The sequence below is a fragment of the Neovison vison genome, chromosome 11 (genome assembly GCF_020171115.1).
Source record: "Neovison vison isolate M4711 chromosome 11, ASM_NN_V1, whole genome shotgun sequence".
NCBI classification, from domain to species: Eukaryota; Metazoa; Chordata; class Mammalia; order Carnivora; family Mustelidae; genus Neogale; species Neogale vison.
The window spans coordinates 138,467,003-138,486,735 of record NC_058101.1 but is presented as its reverse complement, the minus strand read 5'-3'; the positions used below and the strand labels follow the sequence as shown (position 1 = coordinate 138,486,735).

At 33.3% G+C, this 19,733-nt stretch overlaps 1 protein-coding gene across 3 annotated transcripts in view; it reads left to right on the top strand.

Annotated features, from left to right (window-relative positions):
• Window positions 1-19,733, top strand: part of DDX60 (DExD/H-box helicase 60) — a 116,932-nt gene that overhangs the window by 18,286 nt on the left and 78,913 nt on the right. For all 3 annotated transcript variants that reach the window (XM_044224817.1, XM_044224815.1, XM_044224816.1), the window contains 4 exons: window positions 5,931-6,092; window positions 8,006-8,164; window positions 17,927-18,068; window positions 18,945-19,100. In XM_044224817.1, the coding sequence (XP_044080752.1) occupies window positions 5,931-6,092; window positions 8,006-8,164; window positions 17,927-18,068; window positions 18,945-19,100 (619 nt within the window). The remainder of the gene's footprint in view (window positions 1-5,930; window positions 6,093-8,005; window positions 8,165-17,926; window positions 18,069-18,944; window positions 19,101-19,733) is intronic.

Genomic DNA, 19,733 nt, shown 5'->3' with positions numbered 1-19,733 from the left:
ATGGTTACAGGATTTATGTGCAGTTCTTTTTATCTTTAGTCATAGAATACATAAAATACTGCTTTCCAAAGTTATTTAGGTTAGTTCTTTTCTTGCAGGCCCCATTCAGTTTGGTTGTTATTCATTACTAATACAGTTAGGTTCATTGGTTACTATTTGTATTTCACTTTGGGTCCCTGCCACCCATTTACAGTTTGTTTTTAATTATCTGTTTATTTTGGAGGGTGTGTGAAAGGTGTAAGAAGCATACTTACAATTCTAAGAATCAGAGATATTCAAAAAGATAGGTTCAAAGAAATGACACTTTGTTCTTATCCCTGCTGCTCTGGTCCCATTCTCCTCTACAGTTACCCCTTTCCCAAATACTTTCTGTAAGTGATTTGTCTCTTTAGTTTCAGGTTTATCTTTCTTGTATTATTATTGTTATTATTTTTTGCACAAAAAAGCAGATGTGTGTATTTTCTTACATCTTCTTTCTTAAATAAAGGATCATATATATAGATATTTTTCAGTACCTTTCTTTTTATACTTAACAGCATATTTAGCAATCATTTTAAAACAATTTATAGATATCTTCTTCAGTATGTTATATAGCTGCATAGCACTCCCTCATGTGGATGTACTGTAATTTGTTTAACCAGTTTTCTATTATGCAATTTATACTTGCTTTTAACATTTTGCAATTATAATCAATGCCGTAATAAATAATTATTTGTAACATATGCAATTTTTTAATTATTGGAGGTATAGCTTCAGAGTAGCTTTTAAAATGGAATCGATGAGTCAAAAGATAGAGATGAACCATGAGAGACTGTGGACTCTGAGAAACAAACTGAGGGTTTTGGAAGGGAGAGGTGTGGGGGCTTAGGTGAGCCTGATGGTGGGTATTAAAGAGGGCACTTGTTGCATGGAGCACTGGGTGTGGTGGAAGAAACAATGAATCTTGGAACACTGAAAAAATAAAATTAAATAGAAAAAAATAGGACGATAAATATAAAGTTAAGGTATTATCATCATTTAATGTTATCCTGCTGGGCTCAGTGGTTTAAGCCTCTGACTTCGGCTCGGGCATGATCCTAGGGTCCTGAGATCGAGCCTTCCATCGGGCTCTCTGCTCAGTGGGAGCCTGCTTCCCCCTCTTTCTCTGCATGCCTCTCTGCCTACTTGTGATCTCTCTTTCTGTGTCAAATAAATAAATAAAAATCTTAAAAAAAATCAAGAAAATGTTATGCTGTAAACTGTTTCTTTGTTAAAAGGATTTGAAATTGTGGAGTTTTATGGAGACAATAAAAGTATTTTGAGAGTTGTAAATCTCTCTGCAAAGTAATATGATTAATAATAATAAATAATAAACATAAAAAGATAAATGTATATGTTGCTTACTTAGGTTTTGTTAATTTTCATTTTAGAAGGATTATTTCATTTTTTTGTTTTTCAATTTTAAGTCTTCTCTCTATATTACAGATATTAGCACTTTGTGATATATATTTATGAATATTTTCTTCCAACTTGTCAGTTTTTTTATTTTATGATTTTTTGTTGTGTACATTTTTAAAAATTTTAATGTCAAATTTATTAATTTTTTTGTTGTGTTGTTGCCTCTAGACTTTGAGTCATAGTCAGAAAGACTTGCCCTACATACATACATCAAAGAGGATTTGCCTGTGGTTTCTTCCTATACTTAAAATTTCTAAAAACTTAGATTCCTAATCTATTTGTAATTCATTCTTATAGTGTGAGGTATAGATATAATTTTTATTTTTTCAAAGGGATGCTCAGTAACATTTATTAGAAAGTCCTTTTTTATCTCAGTGATTTCAGATGCAACATTTATTAAATTTCTATATGTTTTTGGAAATAAATCTGGACGTTCCACTCTGTTCCTCTGGTTTATTTGCAAATTTTACACTCTTTTGATTAGAAAAACTTAATAGTATTTTTAATACTATTTCTATATAAATATAGAATATTTATATAATATATTAAATATTATATATACTATATATAAATATATATTATATATAAAATATTATATATACTATAACATATAGTATATATACTGTAATATTTTTAATACTATTATAAATACTAATGTATTTATAATAGTATTAAAAATGTATGGCGGGCTCCTCGGGCAGCGGCCTGTCAGCGCCCGGCACTGACCTGTCTGGGATAGGCGGGCCCCTCCAGGGGCCCCGGCACACAGGGAAGCAGAAAACCAAACATTTCACTGGGAAAGGACACACTCCCTGGCCTCAGGAGGAGCACAGTGAGTTCTTACAGAGCCACGCCGTCGCAGTGCGTTCTGACCGTTCTCTCTCCATGTTTGTAAATCTGTAATATACCATTCTCTATGGCCTGTTTTTCCTGGAAGAAGAAGACGAAAAAAAGGTTTGGCAGGCCATCTTTTTTTTTGTACTTAAAAATAGCATTAAGAACAATAATAAAGTGCTCTTAAAACAAAAACAAAAAAATTATATTATTAAATTATATATATAATATATTATATAAGTATGTAATATTTATATGTACTAATACTAATATATAATAGTATATTTAATACTATTTAATACTACCCTTCCCAGAGCCCGCAATACATTTTTAATGTATTGTTTAGCTGGGTTTTCCATGTATAGTTTTTCTCTTACATTCATTTTGCATTTTTATTTTTCTATCTGAACTTTTGTTATCAACTTGTCTAAGTTAAAAAAAAATCTTGTTATTTTTGTTGGAGTATATTGAACTTATAAGTTAAACTGGAGAGAATTGGCATTTTTATAATGTTGACTTATTTTATGCAAGAAGAAGGGGTGTTTTTACATTTGTTCAAATCTATTTTTGTGAGTCAAAAAATTTTCTTTTATATGTTTTGTATATTTCTTTTTCATTTTCTTCCTAAGCATATAATGTTTTGCTGTTATTAAGTAAATTTTGCTCTTATTCCAAGATTTTATCTACTATTGTGTTCTTTGATGCCTTGTTGTTTATACATATGAAGTCTATTGATTTTTTTGTCAATTCTATGTGCTGATGTCTCATTGGTATTTTAATTTTTTAATTAATTATTCTTTGGGGTTATCCACATATACTGTCATATAATCTGTGAACAGTGATAGTATTAAATCTTCTTTATCCATTCATATGCCTGAAATTACCTTTTCTTGTCTAGGTGCTTTAGGTAACAAACTTGGTACAATAGTGGATAGTAGCAGATATAGTGAGCATTTTTGCCTATTTCCTAATCTTAGTGGGAATGTCTCTAGTGTTTTGGCATATATGTATATTCATTCTGATGTTAAGATTGTATGCCTCAACTTGGATGTTTTGAGTGTTTTTATCATGAATGTGTATTGAAAGTACAGATACAATTATGATTTTTAAATATTAGCTTTATTAATATGGTATTTTGATATAATAGATTTTTAAATATTGAAGCAAATCTATTCCTGGAATAAATCCCATTTAATCATGTATTATTGGGACGCCTGGGTGGCGCAGTTGGTTGAACGACTGCCTCCGGCTCAGGGCGTGATCCTGGAGTCCCGGGATCGAGTCCCACATCAGGCTCCCAGCTCCATGGGGAGTCTGCTTCGCTCTCTGACCTTCTCCTCGCTCATTCTCTCTCTCACTGTCTCTCTCTCTCAAATAAAAAATAAAATTTAAAAAAAAATGGTGATTTGATCATGTATTATTTTCTTGATGTGGTGTGGGTTCTGGTTGCTAATATTTTGTTTAGAATTTTTACATCAGTATGCATGAGTGATGCTTTTCTGTAGTTTTCTTTCTGTGCACTGTAATTATTTGGTTGTGTATCAGTGTCATTCATGCTTCATAAAAAAAGATTAGAATATTTTCTTTTTAAGTATTCCAAAATAATTTATGGATCACTGGGATTATGTGGTTTTTGAAGATTAGAATAGAATTTCTTTATAAAGCCATATGGAACTGGTGATTTTTTGTGGGACAGTTTCTTAATTTTCTCTATTTGTCCTATAGAAATTGGTTTATTTAAGCTTAGTAACTCCAGTGGGGTCAATTTTTATAATTAAGCCTTATGAGGAAGTTATCCACTTATTTACATTTCAAATTTATTTGCATAGAAGTTTACAAAGTAGGGCATATGACTTTTTAAAAAATTGTTTCTATTTTAGTAGTTATTTTTCTTTACATTTTTATTCTGCTCATTTTTTATTTCTCCCATTTATTAATGTTCAAATTTGCTAGTGGATTGTATGTTTTTTAAAGTTTTTTAAAAAAAATCCCTGGAATTCTGATTTATTAATTAGATATCTCTACCAATTTTCTCTTCTTAATTTTGCTTACTTTTATCTTTATTTTTCACCTCTTTTACTTCCCTTTAGTCCAGTTTGTTTTTAGATTTTCTTTTTGGAGCTGAGAATTAAACTCATTTATTCTTTAATATTTATTGTTAAATATGTTTAATACAATGAATTTTGTTTTGGTCACTGCTTTAAATTTATCCCATAAATTATGATATGTAGTGTTTTTATTATCATTTTTATAAATTGTATTTGTATTTCCTTTTCACTTATGAGTAGCTTTGTAAAAAATGTTTTTAAGCTTTAGATTGAAGGGTCTTTATGCCTTTTTTAAAGAAACTAAATTCTACCTTTATTATATTTTGATCAGAGAGCTGTTTGTAGTGTTTCTACACTATGGAAGTTACTGTTTTATTTTTGACTTAACATATGACCAATTTTTATGGATGTGCTGGGGGCACTTAAGAGGAATACATATTCTGTATCACCAGAGTTTAATTCATAGGATCTACACTATTGATTATTCTTTTAAGTCATCTTATTTTTTGTCTACTTGATTTCTCTTATAATGAAAGTAGTGTATTAAATTCTGTTATTAATAATATGTTTATAAATATAGCTCCTTTAATCTCCTGTAGTTTTTGTATCATAAAGTCAGTTATGACATTATATGTTGCATAATTATTCATATAAGATGAATCATTCATAAAGGTTCTGTCACCATTATGGATGGCTTTTAGAATAAAAGAGTGCTTTTCTTTTTCACATTTAATGCCCTTTTCTTTCTTTCTTTCTTTTTTTTTTTTTAACATTTAGTGCTTTTGAACTTGAATTCTCCCTATACTGCTATAAAAACTGCTAGCCTCTCTTCTCTTCTGCCCCACCATTTCCCTGGTATACTTTTATCCAACCCTTTATTTTTAGTCCTTCTGAGTCACTTTATTTAAGTTGTGTTTCTTGCACACCACATGTATTTGAGTCATTAAAAATTCTTCACATATTTTATTTTTACTTGATGCATAATATTTCCCTAACGCTAAACACCTAAATTATCTGAGAATTGATTTCTAGAAATAATAATAATTGGTGCATAAATCTTGGTACACAGTTTGTGTTATTTACCTATCCTGGATACCTAGAACTTGAATAGCCAGTCACAAAGTATCAATATATTTAATAGTAATCATATGTGTTGCTAAATATACCTATCTCTAGCAAAGCATAAGAGAAATGACACATCACTTGATTTCCAGTGCTGTCTGTTATCATTAGAATATTCTAATATTTATTAATTTATAAATAAAAATATGCTATTTATTTGTTCTCATATTACTAGAGAGTTCAAACATTTTTTCTATTTTGTTAATATTTATATTTCTTCTGTGAATTATCTACTCATGTCTTATTAAAGGCCAAGATGTTTTATTATTGATTTATAATAATTTACAATAATTTATAGCTCTTTACATTGTTAAATTTTAATTTTACTAAAACATGTATCTTCCCATCTTAAAATTTTATCATTTTTAATAGAAATTTTATAGTTTTATGTAGTCATACCTATCTTTGTATGATTTCTTCTAGTAAGATTACTTATGAATAAAAATATTTTTAAAATATCCTGACATTTACAGTTTTCTTTTGTCACAGGCATGTGAAACTATTTCTCAACTTAAGCAACTCTGGCCAGAAGGATCTGACATTCGACGTGTTCTTTGTGTTACTTCATGCTCGTTGTCTTTGAGAATGTACCATCACTTTTTAGAAAAAAGAAAGAAGACTATGTCTGATGAGAAAACTAACATCCAAGAGGTGTGATTGTTGTAGCTTTACTGGGAAACACCACTGCTTTCCACTTTTGAAATTTTACTGATTTTCATCTACCTTTTTTTCCATTTGGTACTTTATTTATTTCCCCAACTTATATAAATTTCTCCCAAAAGATGGAAAAACTGGAATTTGCTTATCAGAAATATTTATGATGCTGTTATATGATTTAGTGTTTTACTATACAGATGTTTCCCCCAGTACCCATTTAGTAAAATTTATCCAATCATCTAGAAGGGGTACTAAGAAAGGAAATTAGCTCTTGATGAGAGCTTACATTATAATGTTCTGTGTTTTTTATATGCCTTGTGTCTTATATTCTCACAACAGCATTTTAAGGGAGGTATTTATTCACATTTCACATATGGAAACACCTGAGGTTTAGAAAGTCCAGGTAACATTTTTTTTTAAATTGTGTTATATTAGTCTCCAAACAGTACATCATTACTTTTTGATGTAGTGTTCCAAGATTCATTTTTTATGTATAACACCCAGTGCTCCATGCAATACGTGCCCTCCTTAATACCCATCACCAGGGTCACTCATCCAACCCCTTGCCCCTCTAAAACCCTCAGTTTGTTTCTCAGAGTCCACAGTCACTCATGGTTCTCCAAGTAACATTCCTTAATTAAATTGTGGTGTGGAATGAGGATTGAGCCTATATCTGTCTTGTTCAAATTCTGTAACACCAAACTGTCTTTAGAAAGAACATTTCTTGCTGTGAAGTGTGTAAACCTGGTGATTCACAGACTTGTACCCCTGGGGATAAAAATATATTATATGTTTATAAAAAGTAAAAAATTTAAAAAAAAGAAAGAAAGAACATTCTTGCTGTAGTGTCTTAGTGCTATCCTAGCTAGAGGAAATACTAAAGCTCTTAACCTTCTTTATAGTTGATAGAGTTCATTAAGAATCTGTTGGTCAGTATGGGTTTGCTGGCCAGCTAAACAGTCATCTCTATATATATATATGTGTTTATATGCACACGCACACACACACACACACACACACACGTACACATACTATTTTGTTATACAACCTGACTCCTGGGGGATTCTTGCCTGAATTTTTATTAAAGTAAAATGAAGCCTTTTGTAACTTTTTGTACATTCTCAGAAATGAATAGGGTTTACTACCTTTTACCTAGCATCATTTATATTTGGTTTTCTAATATCTACTTGAATATATTCTTTTTTTTGTTAATTATAGTTCTACTTGAATACATTCTTAGTAAAATATCTTTTATGTCATTAGATATGACATTTTAAATTATTATCACAAAAATGGTACCAAACCAAGTGTTTCTTGCTGGTACTTCTAGGCATTAGACCCTATTTGGCCCTGTGGAGGCACTCCTAAATAAATCATAGTTTTGTTTCACTGACAACACTGCAAACATTTGAAGATGGCCAGGAGGTCCTTGTCCCATCACGTTAAATATGCCCATTTCTTTACCCTTTTTAAAATTGGATAAGTTCTTTTAGATGTGTCCTGGTTTCTTCACTCTAAATAGTATTCAGTGTAACTTTTAAAATACAATGCTTTGGACAGAATAGGACATTTAAAGCATGGCTCCATCCTTGCAAAGTCCTGTTCCCACAGGAAGAGATAAATTTCATTAACTGTTGGATCAGCTCATATAAAGTTAAGCTTAACTAAAAATACTAAAAAAGTTCTTTATGTAAACTACTATTGAGCTGGCAGTTCCGCATCTCCTTACCTGACATCTGTGTTTTGTATGCAGTCAAATTTATGTATGAAGAAAAAAACCTCAAAAGCCTTATTGAATAAAGAATGTAACAAAGCAAAGTGTGGCTGCTGACCTTTGTGGTGTTGCATGTGTATCATGCAATTTCATAGTCTGCTGATCTCTATTTTACCTTCTTTATTTTACTCAGGTGGAAAGTAATTGCTTAGCTTTACAAGAGATGGAAGATTTGTGTAAACTGCATTGTCTCAGTGTGGTTTTCCTACTCCACTTACCTCTTTCTCAAAGAGCCTGCACTAGATTCATCACTTCTCATTGGACTAAGAACATTCACACTTTCTTAGAAATGGTAAATATGTTCTTTATTAGTTTATTTATTTTTTTGTTTCCATTGTTTGATATAAAGAAACCACAGTCACCTTCAAAAATAGATTCATAAGGGGGCACCTGGGTAGCTCAGTTGGTTAAGCATCTGACTTGGTTTTGGCTCAAGTCATGATCTCAGGTTGTGAGATCATGCTGGGCTCCATGCTGGACAAAGAGCCTATTAAAAAAAAGAAAAAGATTTATAAGGGGATATTGTCAACTGTTTGGAGACCTTAAAGATTTAAGGGCCCAAGTCAATTTCTTCCTGATTTCAAAAACGCTGGTAGTAATAACAAACAGCATGATATATATCCAATCTAAGAATAAAACAAAACCAAAAAAACCTATTTTCCTTTTAATTGTGGTCAAGATCAGGTTTATGTGTCATTAATTATAAGAGATTTGTGACCATTTTGTTCTGCTCTTGAGAGGAATTGAAGGTATAAATGTATTGGTTATTTTTGTCCATTATAGATGTTAGTTAGAGAAAATTTGTAGACTTTAGGAAAATAGTAAAAACAAAAGAAATAGTCGGTGACTCACTATTCAAATCAATTCATATATTACATTGGAATATATTATATTATATATGAACATATATATGTAAATATTTTTCTTTTCACATATTTAAAAATTTTCTTTCATACTCTTGGTTAACCTCATTTTTTAATGGCTACTATTTTTTAATGGGTATACCACGGTTTACTCACCCCTTTTTCTATTATAAGATAATAAGAGATTTTAATTGTTGTATTATAAATGCTGCTATTTTCCAGGTTCTTTGAGTGTAAGACTTTTCCTTTAATTTTGGGATATTGACTTAGACCTCATGCTCAGAAATGGGATTAGTGGATAAATTTAAACACAAGATTTTTAAAAATCTTGATACTTGCAGTCAAAATGTTCAAGGAAAGTATTTTAGAACCAATCAATTCATAAGCTAGTCCACAAATATTTATCTAATATATGTATATTGTGAGAGACACTGAGGATACAGTGAGAAAAATAAGAATATATTTACCCATCTCACCCCATCACTTTCATAAAGCTACATTTTGCAGGAAGACAAGTATTAAATTTTTAAAATTATTATTAAGGAGGAATTATAGGATAAAGTCTGATAATAAAAAGATTGAATTCAGTTAGAAAGAATGGCTTCTTTTATGAGATGAAGAGAAATGAAGTAATGCAAATCTTGAAGGATTTGCAAGTTGGAGAGAGGATGGATACTGGATTACAGGAGATAAAACAGCATGTGGGATCACCCCGAGAATGGCATGATCAAGGAACTGGAACACAACTTGTATAACTGGAATAGAAAGAATATGGGAAAGTGATAAAGCTGAAGAGATGGGTAAGAGACAAATCATATAGGAAGGACAGTATAGATCCTGTAAAGGGAATGGATATTTAACTTGATCATAAGCACAATGAGAACCAACTGAATGACAAATGCAAATGCAAATGAATGACACTTTCATTTAAAAAATTTTTTTTCTTTGGCTTGCAATGCAGAGAGTGCATTGTAGTGGCAAAATGGGATTTACGGAAACCAGTTAGGTGACTGTTACCTCAGTCCATGTAAGTGTTAATTATATTAGGGACTAAGGAAGTGGTAAGTAAGAATGAATACCAATAGGCAATTTCAACAATTATATAACAAGTTAACTATGGGCATGAGGGAAAGGGAAAAGTCAAGTGACTCAAATCTCTGGCTGGAGCATTTGTGGGGATGATGCCATTGTATGAAGTATAATTGTGGAAGAAGATCACAAGTTCAGTTTTGGAGATGCTGAGTTTGAGGTGCCAATGAAATACTCAAATGGAGATATCTAGTAGGCAATTTGAAATACTGGTTGAAGCTTAACAGAGTGGAATGAATTGGGGATCAAGATTTGGAAATCACTAGGCAATGGATGTTAATTTATGCCAAGGCAGTGGATAAAATGATTTTGGGAAAGACAAGAGGGCCTAGGACAGAGACCTGAGATCCTCCAATTTAAAATGGTTAGGAATAGATTGAGATACTGGCAAGGGACACTGAGAAGGAGCTACTTAGATGAATAGTGTTGAAAGCTTAGAGAATAGACTATTGTGAAGGTCAAAGGAACTGGACTTTTCAAAAGGTGGGTTAATACTACCAAATGCCATGGAGAGCTATAGGAGGTTGAGGACTGAAAATAGTACTTTGGGTTTAAAAGCATAGGACTCACTGCTTATTGTAATTAAGAGAAATATTTTAAAATATTTTTTTAAAAGATAAATATTAATGGAAATGTTAGAAGCAAAAATCTATGGCAGAGTGGATTCAGTAGCGAGTGGAAGGGAGAAGATAAAGGTGAAGAGAAGTTTATATGTAAGGAGCTGAGAATAAAGAAAGTGACAGGATAAAATACAATAGGAAGGTGGGTCAATTAGGAATGTTTTTAAAATGGCAAAGAGTGAGCATGTTTAAATTAAGAGAGAGGATAGGATGAAAATCAGGGAAAGTAAGGTGAGAGGGGATGGGGTCTAGCATATGTTCTTATACAGAGGGAGGGATATTGCCATTCTCATAGGAGAGAATAAAGAAAGAATGGTGCAGCATTGGCTGTGATGGAAATTGTAAGATAACTTTGTTTCTGTGTCTGGTTTAAGGTTCTTTATGAAATAGGAGTCAAAGTCAAATGCTGAATGCTGTGGTGAGGAAACAAGCCCAGAAGTTTAAGAACGGTGAAATATTTTGGAAATATTTACCAAGGATCTTAGGGGGGTAAACTATATTGAGAGGGGTATACTATATATATATAGGGGTGTGTGTATACACACACACACACACACACACATATGTGTGTATATACATATATAGTATAGGGGGTATATATATATAGATAGATATAGATATAAATATATAGGACTTGTGCTATATATATATATGGACTCGTGCTTTCCCTGTGATTCTTTCTGCCTGTCACTGGATCTGCTCTTTTCAGGGAAATAGGCCCCAGAGACCCCGAGCCTCAGCCTAAATAAGCCCTTGGGCCTCTGGGAGCACGTTGGGTTCTACTTATTCATTTATTTATTTGTTCCTTCGTTACCTTATCCCCACTGAGCTCCGGGGAGAGGGCCTACCCCGTCCTCCCCTGGAAGCCAGGCCTTGTTCTCGGCTGTCCAGCACTTCCATACCATTTCGCCTCTGGATGATCCTGGCTGGGGAAAGGGCGGCCGAGCCACCCAGCCCTACTCTCCCAAAGTAGCCCCTCGGCCAGGAGAGTGGCCTTTTATACATCTATTTATTTTGTATGTTTGTATTCGTACGCAGGAGGTTGTTTGTTGCTTTATTTTTTTAAGGCTCTGGAGTGTTGTGTATGGTTTCTCTTCACCTCCCAGCCTTCCCATGGGCACTTCCAAGAAGAGAGGGCATTTCTCACAAAGCAAAGGAGAAATCCCCTAGAACGGTGGACAGTAGTGCCCATCAGCTGTGGTGGACCTTCCTGAAAAATAAATATCCTCTAAATTAAAAAAAAACATATATATATATATATATATATATATATATATATATATGTATGTATATATAGGGGGGTAAACTATATATCACTCTGTCCTACCTAGCACTTTGAAGGTTTATTTGAAGTTTTTGACAAAACAATTATAGTGGCATCAGTATGTTTTATTGCACGATTTTCTTTTTCTAGTAGTCTCAACAACATGCCTATAAGCACAAGGAAAGCAATTGGATGGTATGGAAAAAAGGGACGTGATAATTTAGGCACAAAAAAGCTATTAGTAGATATACATAATTTTATGGAAAAGAAAAAAGGAAAAGAGACTTTAGTGTCTTCACAAAAGGATGGTAAAAGTGATAGACGAGAAAACAAGGTTGCATGAGGTAAACCAAGTGGACTCTATTGGATAGGTCCTATCCAGAACTGAGGTCCTGATATGATTAATAAAGAAGTGTGGATGATCATTACACAAAGTTAGATGGATGGGTCAACAGGAGGGAGTAAGGAATTATTCATCAGGGAGTGTGGCATACACTTAATGTTTTCTTGTCTGAGTCTACCACTCACTTACTTTTCCATCTGCCTATAAATGCCTGCAACTCCACACCTGGAGGATTTATTTGCTTGATCTGAAATGCTGAAGTATTAATTCTCACGCCCTCCACCAATGACAGATGAGAAATTGGTGGATGAAGACCTCAGCTTCCTTGTATATAAGTTGAGATATGTATTCTACACTGTCTCCTAGAATTCCCTAGTGAAATTAAGTTCCAGTCGTTCCCAGTGGTCATGGATTGGATAATGTATCCTTTATTGATTTCTTTTCTTTCCTGTCTTACTTCTGCATTCCCTGGCTGGTGTTTCTTGTGATCACTCTGTTAGTTGAAGTTGAGTCTCGGGGGAGTGCAAACCAGGACGGAGAGGGAGGGTGAGTTTTGGTGATGACAAGGTCATTGGTGTGTCCATGAGAATGTGAGATGGATAGAATGGTGAAGGGGGCGGTCACTGGATATAAGAAATTCAAGAAATGTTGCAATAATTGTCTCCTTGGAGGTTAAAGTTATACATGGTGTTGTTAAGATAGAGGCAGAGGGGGACTGTGAGCTGGCGTGAAAAAAAAAAAAAAACAACCATTAAGTGAGAGGAAGTGAGCAAGGAATTTGTTAAATGAGCATGTTAGGGAGGACTTCTGAATAGTACAGAGAGAAGAAAGGCAGAATTTTATAGAATAGTGTAAAAAAATAGTTTGAAATGATGAGTTGGTGAGTGATGAGGATACAACTTCTATTTCTTAATCCTGAGGTAAAACTATGTGAAAGTGTGAGCAGCTTTTCGCTGTTACGATCGCAAGGGAGGTAATGTTATTGGGGAAGAATCAGAGTTTCATCCAAGTCTTTTATCTTCTCACTTTCTCATTCTCAGCAAACAAGGGTATCAGAACAACCCAAGAGGAATCATTTAGAGTTTCTTGCCTTTTTTTCCCTCTAGGGTCTCCTAGATGAATTCTATGAAGGGAATTCTCCCTTCCTCAGGATAATACAAATGCATAAAATAAGATATTTAGGATTACAAGGGTATCAGTTACATTGAAATAGCTATTAAAATATTAAAAACAGGGGCACCTGGGTGGCTCAGTGGGTTAAAGTCTCTGCCTTCAGCTCAGGTCATGATCCCAGCGTCCTGGGGTCCTGGGATCCAGCCCGCATGGGGCTTTCTGCTCAGTAGGAAGCCTGGCTCTCTCTCTGTCTGCCTCTCCACCTACATGTGATCTCTATTTGATAAATAAATAAAATATTAAAAATATATTAAAAACACACATTTGTGATTTAGTGATATATGTGTTTACTTGTTACTACATTAGGCAGTCCTATAACTACCATGCTTTCAATGTATGGTAAATATAAACTATCTCTAGATGTTTGTAGCACTTGCAATGTAATGTGAAGATATGTTATTTCTACTGGTGCTAAATCCCAGCTAAGGCATAGAAGTATGGCATGTCATCTGGGTTTATTACTGAAAATAAACATTTTTGCTACAAGTTATCAAAAATTAAAATATAATTTTCTGATCTAAATTCATTAACTCCTTAAATTCTATTAGGTAAAAAAACTCCTGTGATAAGATTTTTTTTGCATGACCTCTCTCCTCACAACCCCACCTTCTTGTTGGACCGGCATGTGGTCTTACTTTAGGGATTGGAGAAAAATAGTCAAATTTCCTGCCCTTTGAAAGAATAATATTGGTCTGTATATAACAAATATTATTGAAAAATACAATAACCTTCTTCTGCCCATACTGAACCTTCCTCATAAAGTGTCCATGAATTGAGGAGGGCAGAGAGGTGGAGAATAAATGAAGTCACCATGAGTGGGGTGGGAAGGGCATTATAGAATCCCCCTAAAGTTTCAAGGTTATGTGCATGGATAGAACCTGTGATTAATTTTTAGGACACAGACTGGGAGATACCTGGTCTCACCTAGGATACCTGTGGCTATACGTGCCAGGGAACTGGACTAGAAAATGCAGTGTGGTGTCTATCCATGAAAGTATGGGAAATGGTGCCTGAACTTCCTGAGGGAGGGACTGAAAGTTCTTGTAGGTTCTGAATGAGTCATGCTAGTTGATTGAAAGGGAAGGGATATCTGCTAGTCTTTACAGAATTTTCAGAAACCAGATGAGGGGATAAGTGGGAAAAGACATCTTTAAGTCTGAGGACTGTGTTTCAGTAGACTATGAGCTCCATGGGACCAAATGAAAGCCACTCCACAGCCATTGACCATTTAATCTCTATTCAAGGGATCTGGATCTATTGCCCATGTAGAATACTGAAGAGTGAGGTATAACTAGAGACAACCATACTGAGTGGTGGGCACTGTTTTTTACCAAAGTGTATAAATCTTTTTATACACATTTTGTTGTTGTTGTTGTTGTTGTTTTCCCACAAATATATAAACACTCCTGTCAAAGCCTGGCATGGGAGAGTCATGAAAAGAATTGATCTGAGTGTGACTAGGAAGTAATTAAATTGGACTGATTTTACTTTGTAGTGCTTACATTATATTTACTGAAATAGCATAATGCATATGTAGGATCAACAAAGTTCAGAAACAGAAAAATACATTTTGTATCTAGGTTTATATTAGTGAGTATTTATATTTATATTATATATATATATAATATAAATTTATATTTATATTATATATAATTTATATTATATTAGTTTATATTTGTGAGCATTTACAACTACTCTAACAGAAATGTTGAAAGTTTTATGATGTGGTATACACAATACCATGTGGTTCTGCTGATGCTCAGAGGTGAAAATATTTTCCTATATCCCAATTTCTACTGAGGAACTTACCTTTAGGCATTTTGTTAGGAAGAGACTGACTATGGTTAATTAAAGGAATAGGAAGACTGTATTTCCAGCTCCTTTTAGTTTATTTAATTTTAAATATTTTACTTATTTATTTGAGAGAGAAAGAAAGACAGAGAGTGCATGCATGAGTGACAAGAGGGAGAAGGGAAAGGGAGACACGGACTCTCTGTTTAGCAGGGTAGCCAGAGAGAGAGCTCCATCCCAAGACCCTGGGATCATGACCTGAGCCTAAGGCAGATGCTTAACCAACTAAGCAACCCAGGCACCCCGATTTACTTTAGACATTTCAATAAAAGTCATGTCAGGTTAATACATTAAGCCTATTGACATGACATATCAGATGTTGAAATAATACATTATCATATCAATATTATTGTGTTACAAATTTTGTGCTAAAGTTATTTCTCAGATAATTGATCTTTTGTCAACTTTTTATAGGTTGAATTACATATACTCAGTTACTGAAGGGTATGAATGTAATAGTTGTGGTATTGATTTACAGATTTAGATAAATGCTCTGTGTGTATGGTTTTCACTTACAGACAGTTTTATAAACAATTTTTATGGACAGTTGTAATTAGGTAAAAGGATATTACAAAGTCTTTCTAAATTATGGAATGTTCTAAGATGGTTCTGCAGGACATACTTTGTGGTTTTAGCTGATAGAAAAAAAATCACTCTTCAATTAGGATGGCATGGATTGAGGACATGATAGGAATAGCTGCTAGGTATTTTGCACCAGCTTTATGTATGTACTTTACCTATATTACCTCATTAAGACATAACAATACACTTCTTATGTCCTCATTTTACAGGTGAGAAACTTGGGCTCAGAAAGTTTAAGTGGCCCCTTAGCACAGCTAATAAATGATCAAGGTGGGAGATAAGTTCCTCTCTGTCCAGTTTCCAAATCTGTGCCCTTCCCACCATTCTTTGCTTCCTTGATAGAGGGAAACAGCTGATTACTCAAGAGTCAAGCACTCCTCTGGTCTTTTCTATCATCCGTACTTCATTTTGGTAACACCCAGTAGCTGGAAATGTAATTCAGGTAGCTTCTGAAATTTCACAATAACAGGCATATTCTGAGGTCTGTGGAAAAAACAACTAAGCAAACTCTGAAGGGAGAGTTTCATGTTTACTCAAATCTTGACCCTTGGAGACCATATGGAGGCCCTTCTAATGTGAAGTGAATAAAATGAGGAATGTGTGGTGTACTGTATTCATGTATTACCATTTGTTTACTCAGTGGCATTATGGGATAAGATTGGGTGGGGAGAACTTTACATGTCGGTGGTTCTCCAAGTATGGTTCCCTTGAACGACAGCATCAGCATCACCTGGGAACTTGTTAAAAATGCAAATTCTTTGGCTCTATCCCAGAGCTACTGAATCAATCTTGGGATGATGCCTAGCAATCTGTGTTTTATTTGACAATCTTTTCAGGTGAGGCTCCTGGTGAGGCTGCAGAATCATTGCTCTGTGGTTTTGTGGAGATCTCTTTAGCATTTTATTGTAGTTAAAACTACACTGTAGGTAGGAGGTCCCTACGTTGATATTTATGACTTCTTTTGAAACTTGGTCAATCTCCCTGATATCTATTTAGAGCTAGGTTGTCTAAAACAGTAGCCCATAAACACAAGTGGATATTAAACATGTGGAATGTGGGTAGTCTGAAATGAGATGTGCTCTAAACTTAAAGGAAACACCAGATTTCAAAAAAACTTAGTATGAAAAACATGTAAACTACTCTATTATAATTTTTATATTGATTACACATTGAAATAATACTTTGAGGGTGCCTGGGTGGCTCAGTTGGTTGAGCGGCTTGCTGCCTTTGGCTCAAGTCATGATCGTGGGGTCCTGGGATCGAGTCCGCATCAGGTTCCCTGCTCGGCGGGCAGTCTGCTTCCCCCTCTGACCTTTCTCCTTTCATGCTCACTCGCTCTCATTCTCTCTTTCAACTAAATAAATAAAATCTTAAAAAGAAAATAAGTCTTTGGATGGGTTGAGTTAATTAAAATAAATTTTTTTTAATGTGACTTCTGGAAATTTAGGATAAAATATGCAGCATGCCCATGTTCTATTTTTGTTGGACAATTCTGAGTTCTCTTTCAACATCAATATAGATAAGTAAATTGTTCACATATGGAAAGCATTTGATTTTATTATTGAGGGAGGGTGGGGCAGAGAAGGCTTGGTTTCCCCCCAATGAATTTAATTCCCCAAACATTATTATTGACTGAAAAAATGACTAGGCTCTCACTTGCTAAGGTTGTTTACTCATGTCTACTCAACTCTGAACTAAGTGTGGCCAGTGAAGACATTCTGTCTGTGTAGGCGTGAATATAGCCTCACTATCATAAATTCAGCAGGTGTAGATGGAAGGGAATCTTGAGTTTGAGTTTGAAGGGAATCTTTCATCATCTTTGAAGATGATGAATTCATCATCTTCTAGACCACTAAACAATTAAATGCTATTTCTTAAATACTCTTTTGACCTGAAAGTAGAATTGGAAAACATTAAAATCTCAGTAAAGAACAGAGGCACATTTGAAAACAGAAGTATTTCTGTAGCATTGGGACAAATCTATGAAATTTGTGTGAGGAAAGAATCGCATTGAGTCAAACACAGATTTCTATGATTCAGAATAAAGAACTATTGCTGAATTAATTTTTTGGTCAGTTTGGTTTTATTTTATGATCTAATGTTTTAAGATAAAAGCATTCAGCATTATCCAGCCTGAAAGAATGTAATAAGAATTGGAAGAACCTTGCCAACTTGCCTTTCATTGGATTATTGATGCATTTGAAGTTGTATTATAGTTTATTGCTAATATAACAATCATCAATAACTTGGTTTTATTTTTGATTTGCAGAAAAAGTGGTGTGAATATTTCATCCTAAGTAATATAAACATTTGTGAATTCTGGAATCTGAATTTAATTCACCTTTCAGACTTAAGTGATCAGCTTTTGTTGAAGAATATTGCTTTTTACTATGAAAATGAAAATGTTGAAGGTACCACCTCAGTATATTTTAATAATTGTACTTTCACCCAGAGATAAACATTATAAAGAATTTAAAACTTCAAAATCATTTTCCTATATGTCCAACATGAAACATAGCAATTATTTTCCTTTCAATCTTTGTTTATACATGTATATGTTTTATTTAGTTGCAATCAGAGTGAGTTATATTTTAAAACATTTTTAAATTAATATACTCAAGTATTCTTGAAAAAAATACATGTTTGGGTACTTGGCATTTTTAGATAATTTTAACAGTTTAATTTTTCACTTAAATATATGCATTATATTTAAAAATATTTATTCAAATTAAGCTAATCATCTGACTACTATGAGATATTTAGGGAATTTTAATTTTTTTCCAAAGATGAAGCTGATTTATGTTATATGTAATTTGTTTTTCTTTCTTTGAATTATTTTGTTAGAATAAATTTTCTGCTATTTCTTAATAGTCAAAGAAAAAGAAAACATGTTTTAAGAGAGCTATAACTCATTGAGCATTCTTGAAGCTTCTTTGACCTCTAGAATTTGGTTCCTACACATGCCAAACATTGAAATGAGTTAACAACATATAAATGTAGCAGCTCTCTACAAATGTTCTTATCTCTGAAAAATAAGTTATATTCAGTTTTATTGGTTGTAAAGTTATTGCATTTCTATTGTTTTTAACATTTTTTACCTTATAAAATAGATATCCAAAATCTGTTGTTATGATAGCTGTAAATTATTTATTTAGGTGCAGTGTGGAATTCACTGAAAATTTTACAGTTTGACAAATAATTCAGAGCGCTATGAATTTTGTCAAAGCATATGCTTCTGTATATATTGTAATGACTTTTAATATTTAGTACTTTTAACTATCATATAGGCTTACATTTGAATTTGGGAGATATCATTATGAAAGATTATGAATATCTTTGGAATACTGTGTCAAAGTTGGTTGGAAAGTTTGCTGTTGGAAAGCCATTTCCTCTGAGAACAACAAAGCTTTGTTTTCTTGAAAAGAATTCATCACCAATCAAAGGTAATAAATCTCCAAATTAATTTGAAGTAACAGTTTAGGTCTCTGAAGATTTTTTTTGAAAACACTACTAACTGTTGTATATCTAAATTTTTTTTCTGGCACTATGCATTTAAATAATAAATAATAAATTAATAATAATAATAAATAAAAATAAAATAACCTTTTGCTGTATCATTGGGATGACATGCTATGACTATAGTTTTGAAGAGTTATATGTTTTGCTTATAGCTAATGTTGTTGCCAATTAAAAAAAAAAGCCAGATATATGTGACTTTCATTTCTATCAATATGGCAGTAAAGGTTAGGGGGAAAATCTCTTTTGGGAAACAATTGAAATGCTGGTAAGACACACCAAACATCTTTTAGTATTATCATAGTTAAGCTCAAAACAATAGAAATGCAATTCCAGGAGACAAGAATAAAGGGAGACTGACCTCTGGCTAATACAAAATGAATTACAAGGTTGATTTCTAATTATAGGTCCATCTTCCCAAGAATTTGGGGTTTCAGTTATTCTGTTAGTAGTTTCAAGACAACTCTAAGCTGAAAAATTAGCTTAAAGTGATCAGAAGAATCTAGTACATTCTTTGTAGATGAAAAACATCATAAACCCTGGGAATGCCTGGGTGGCTC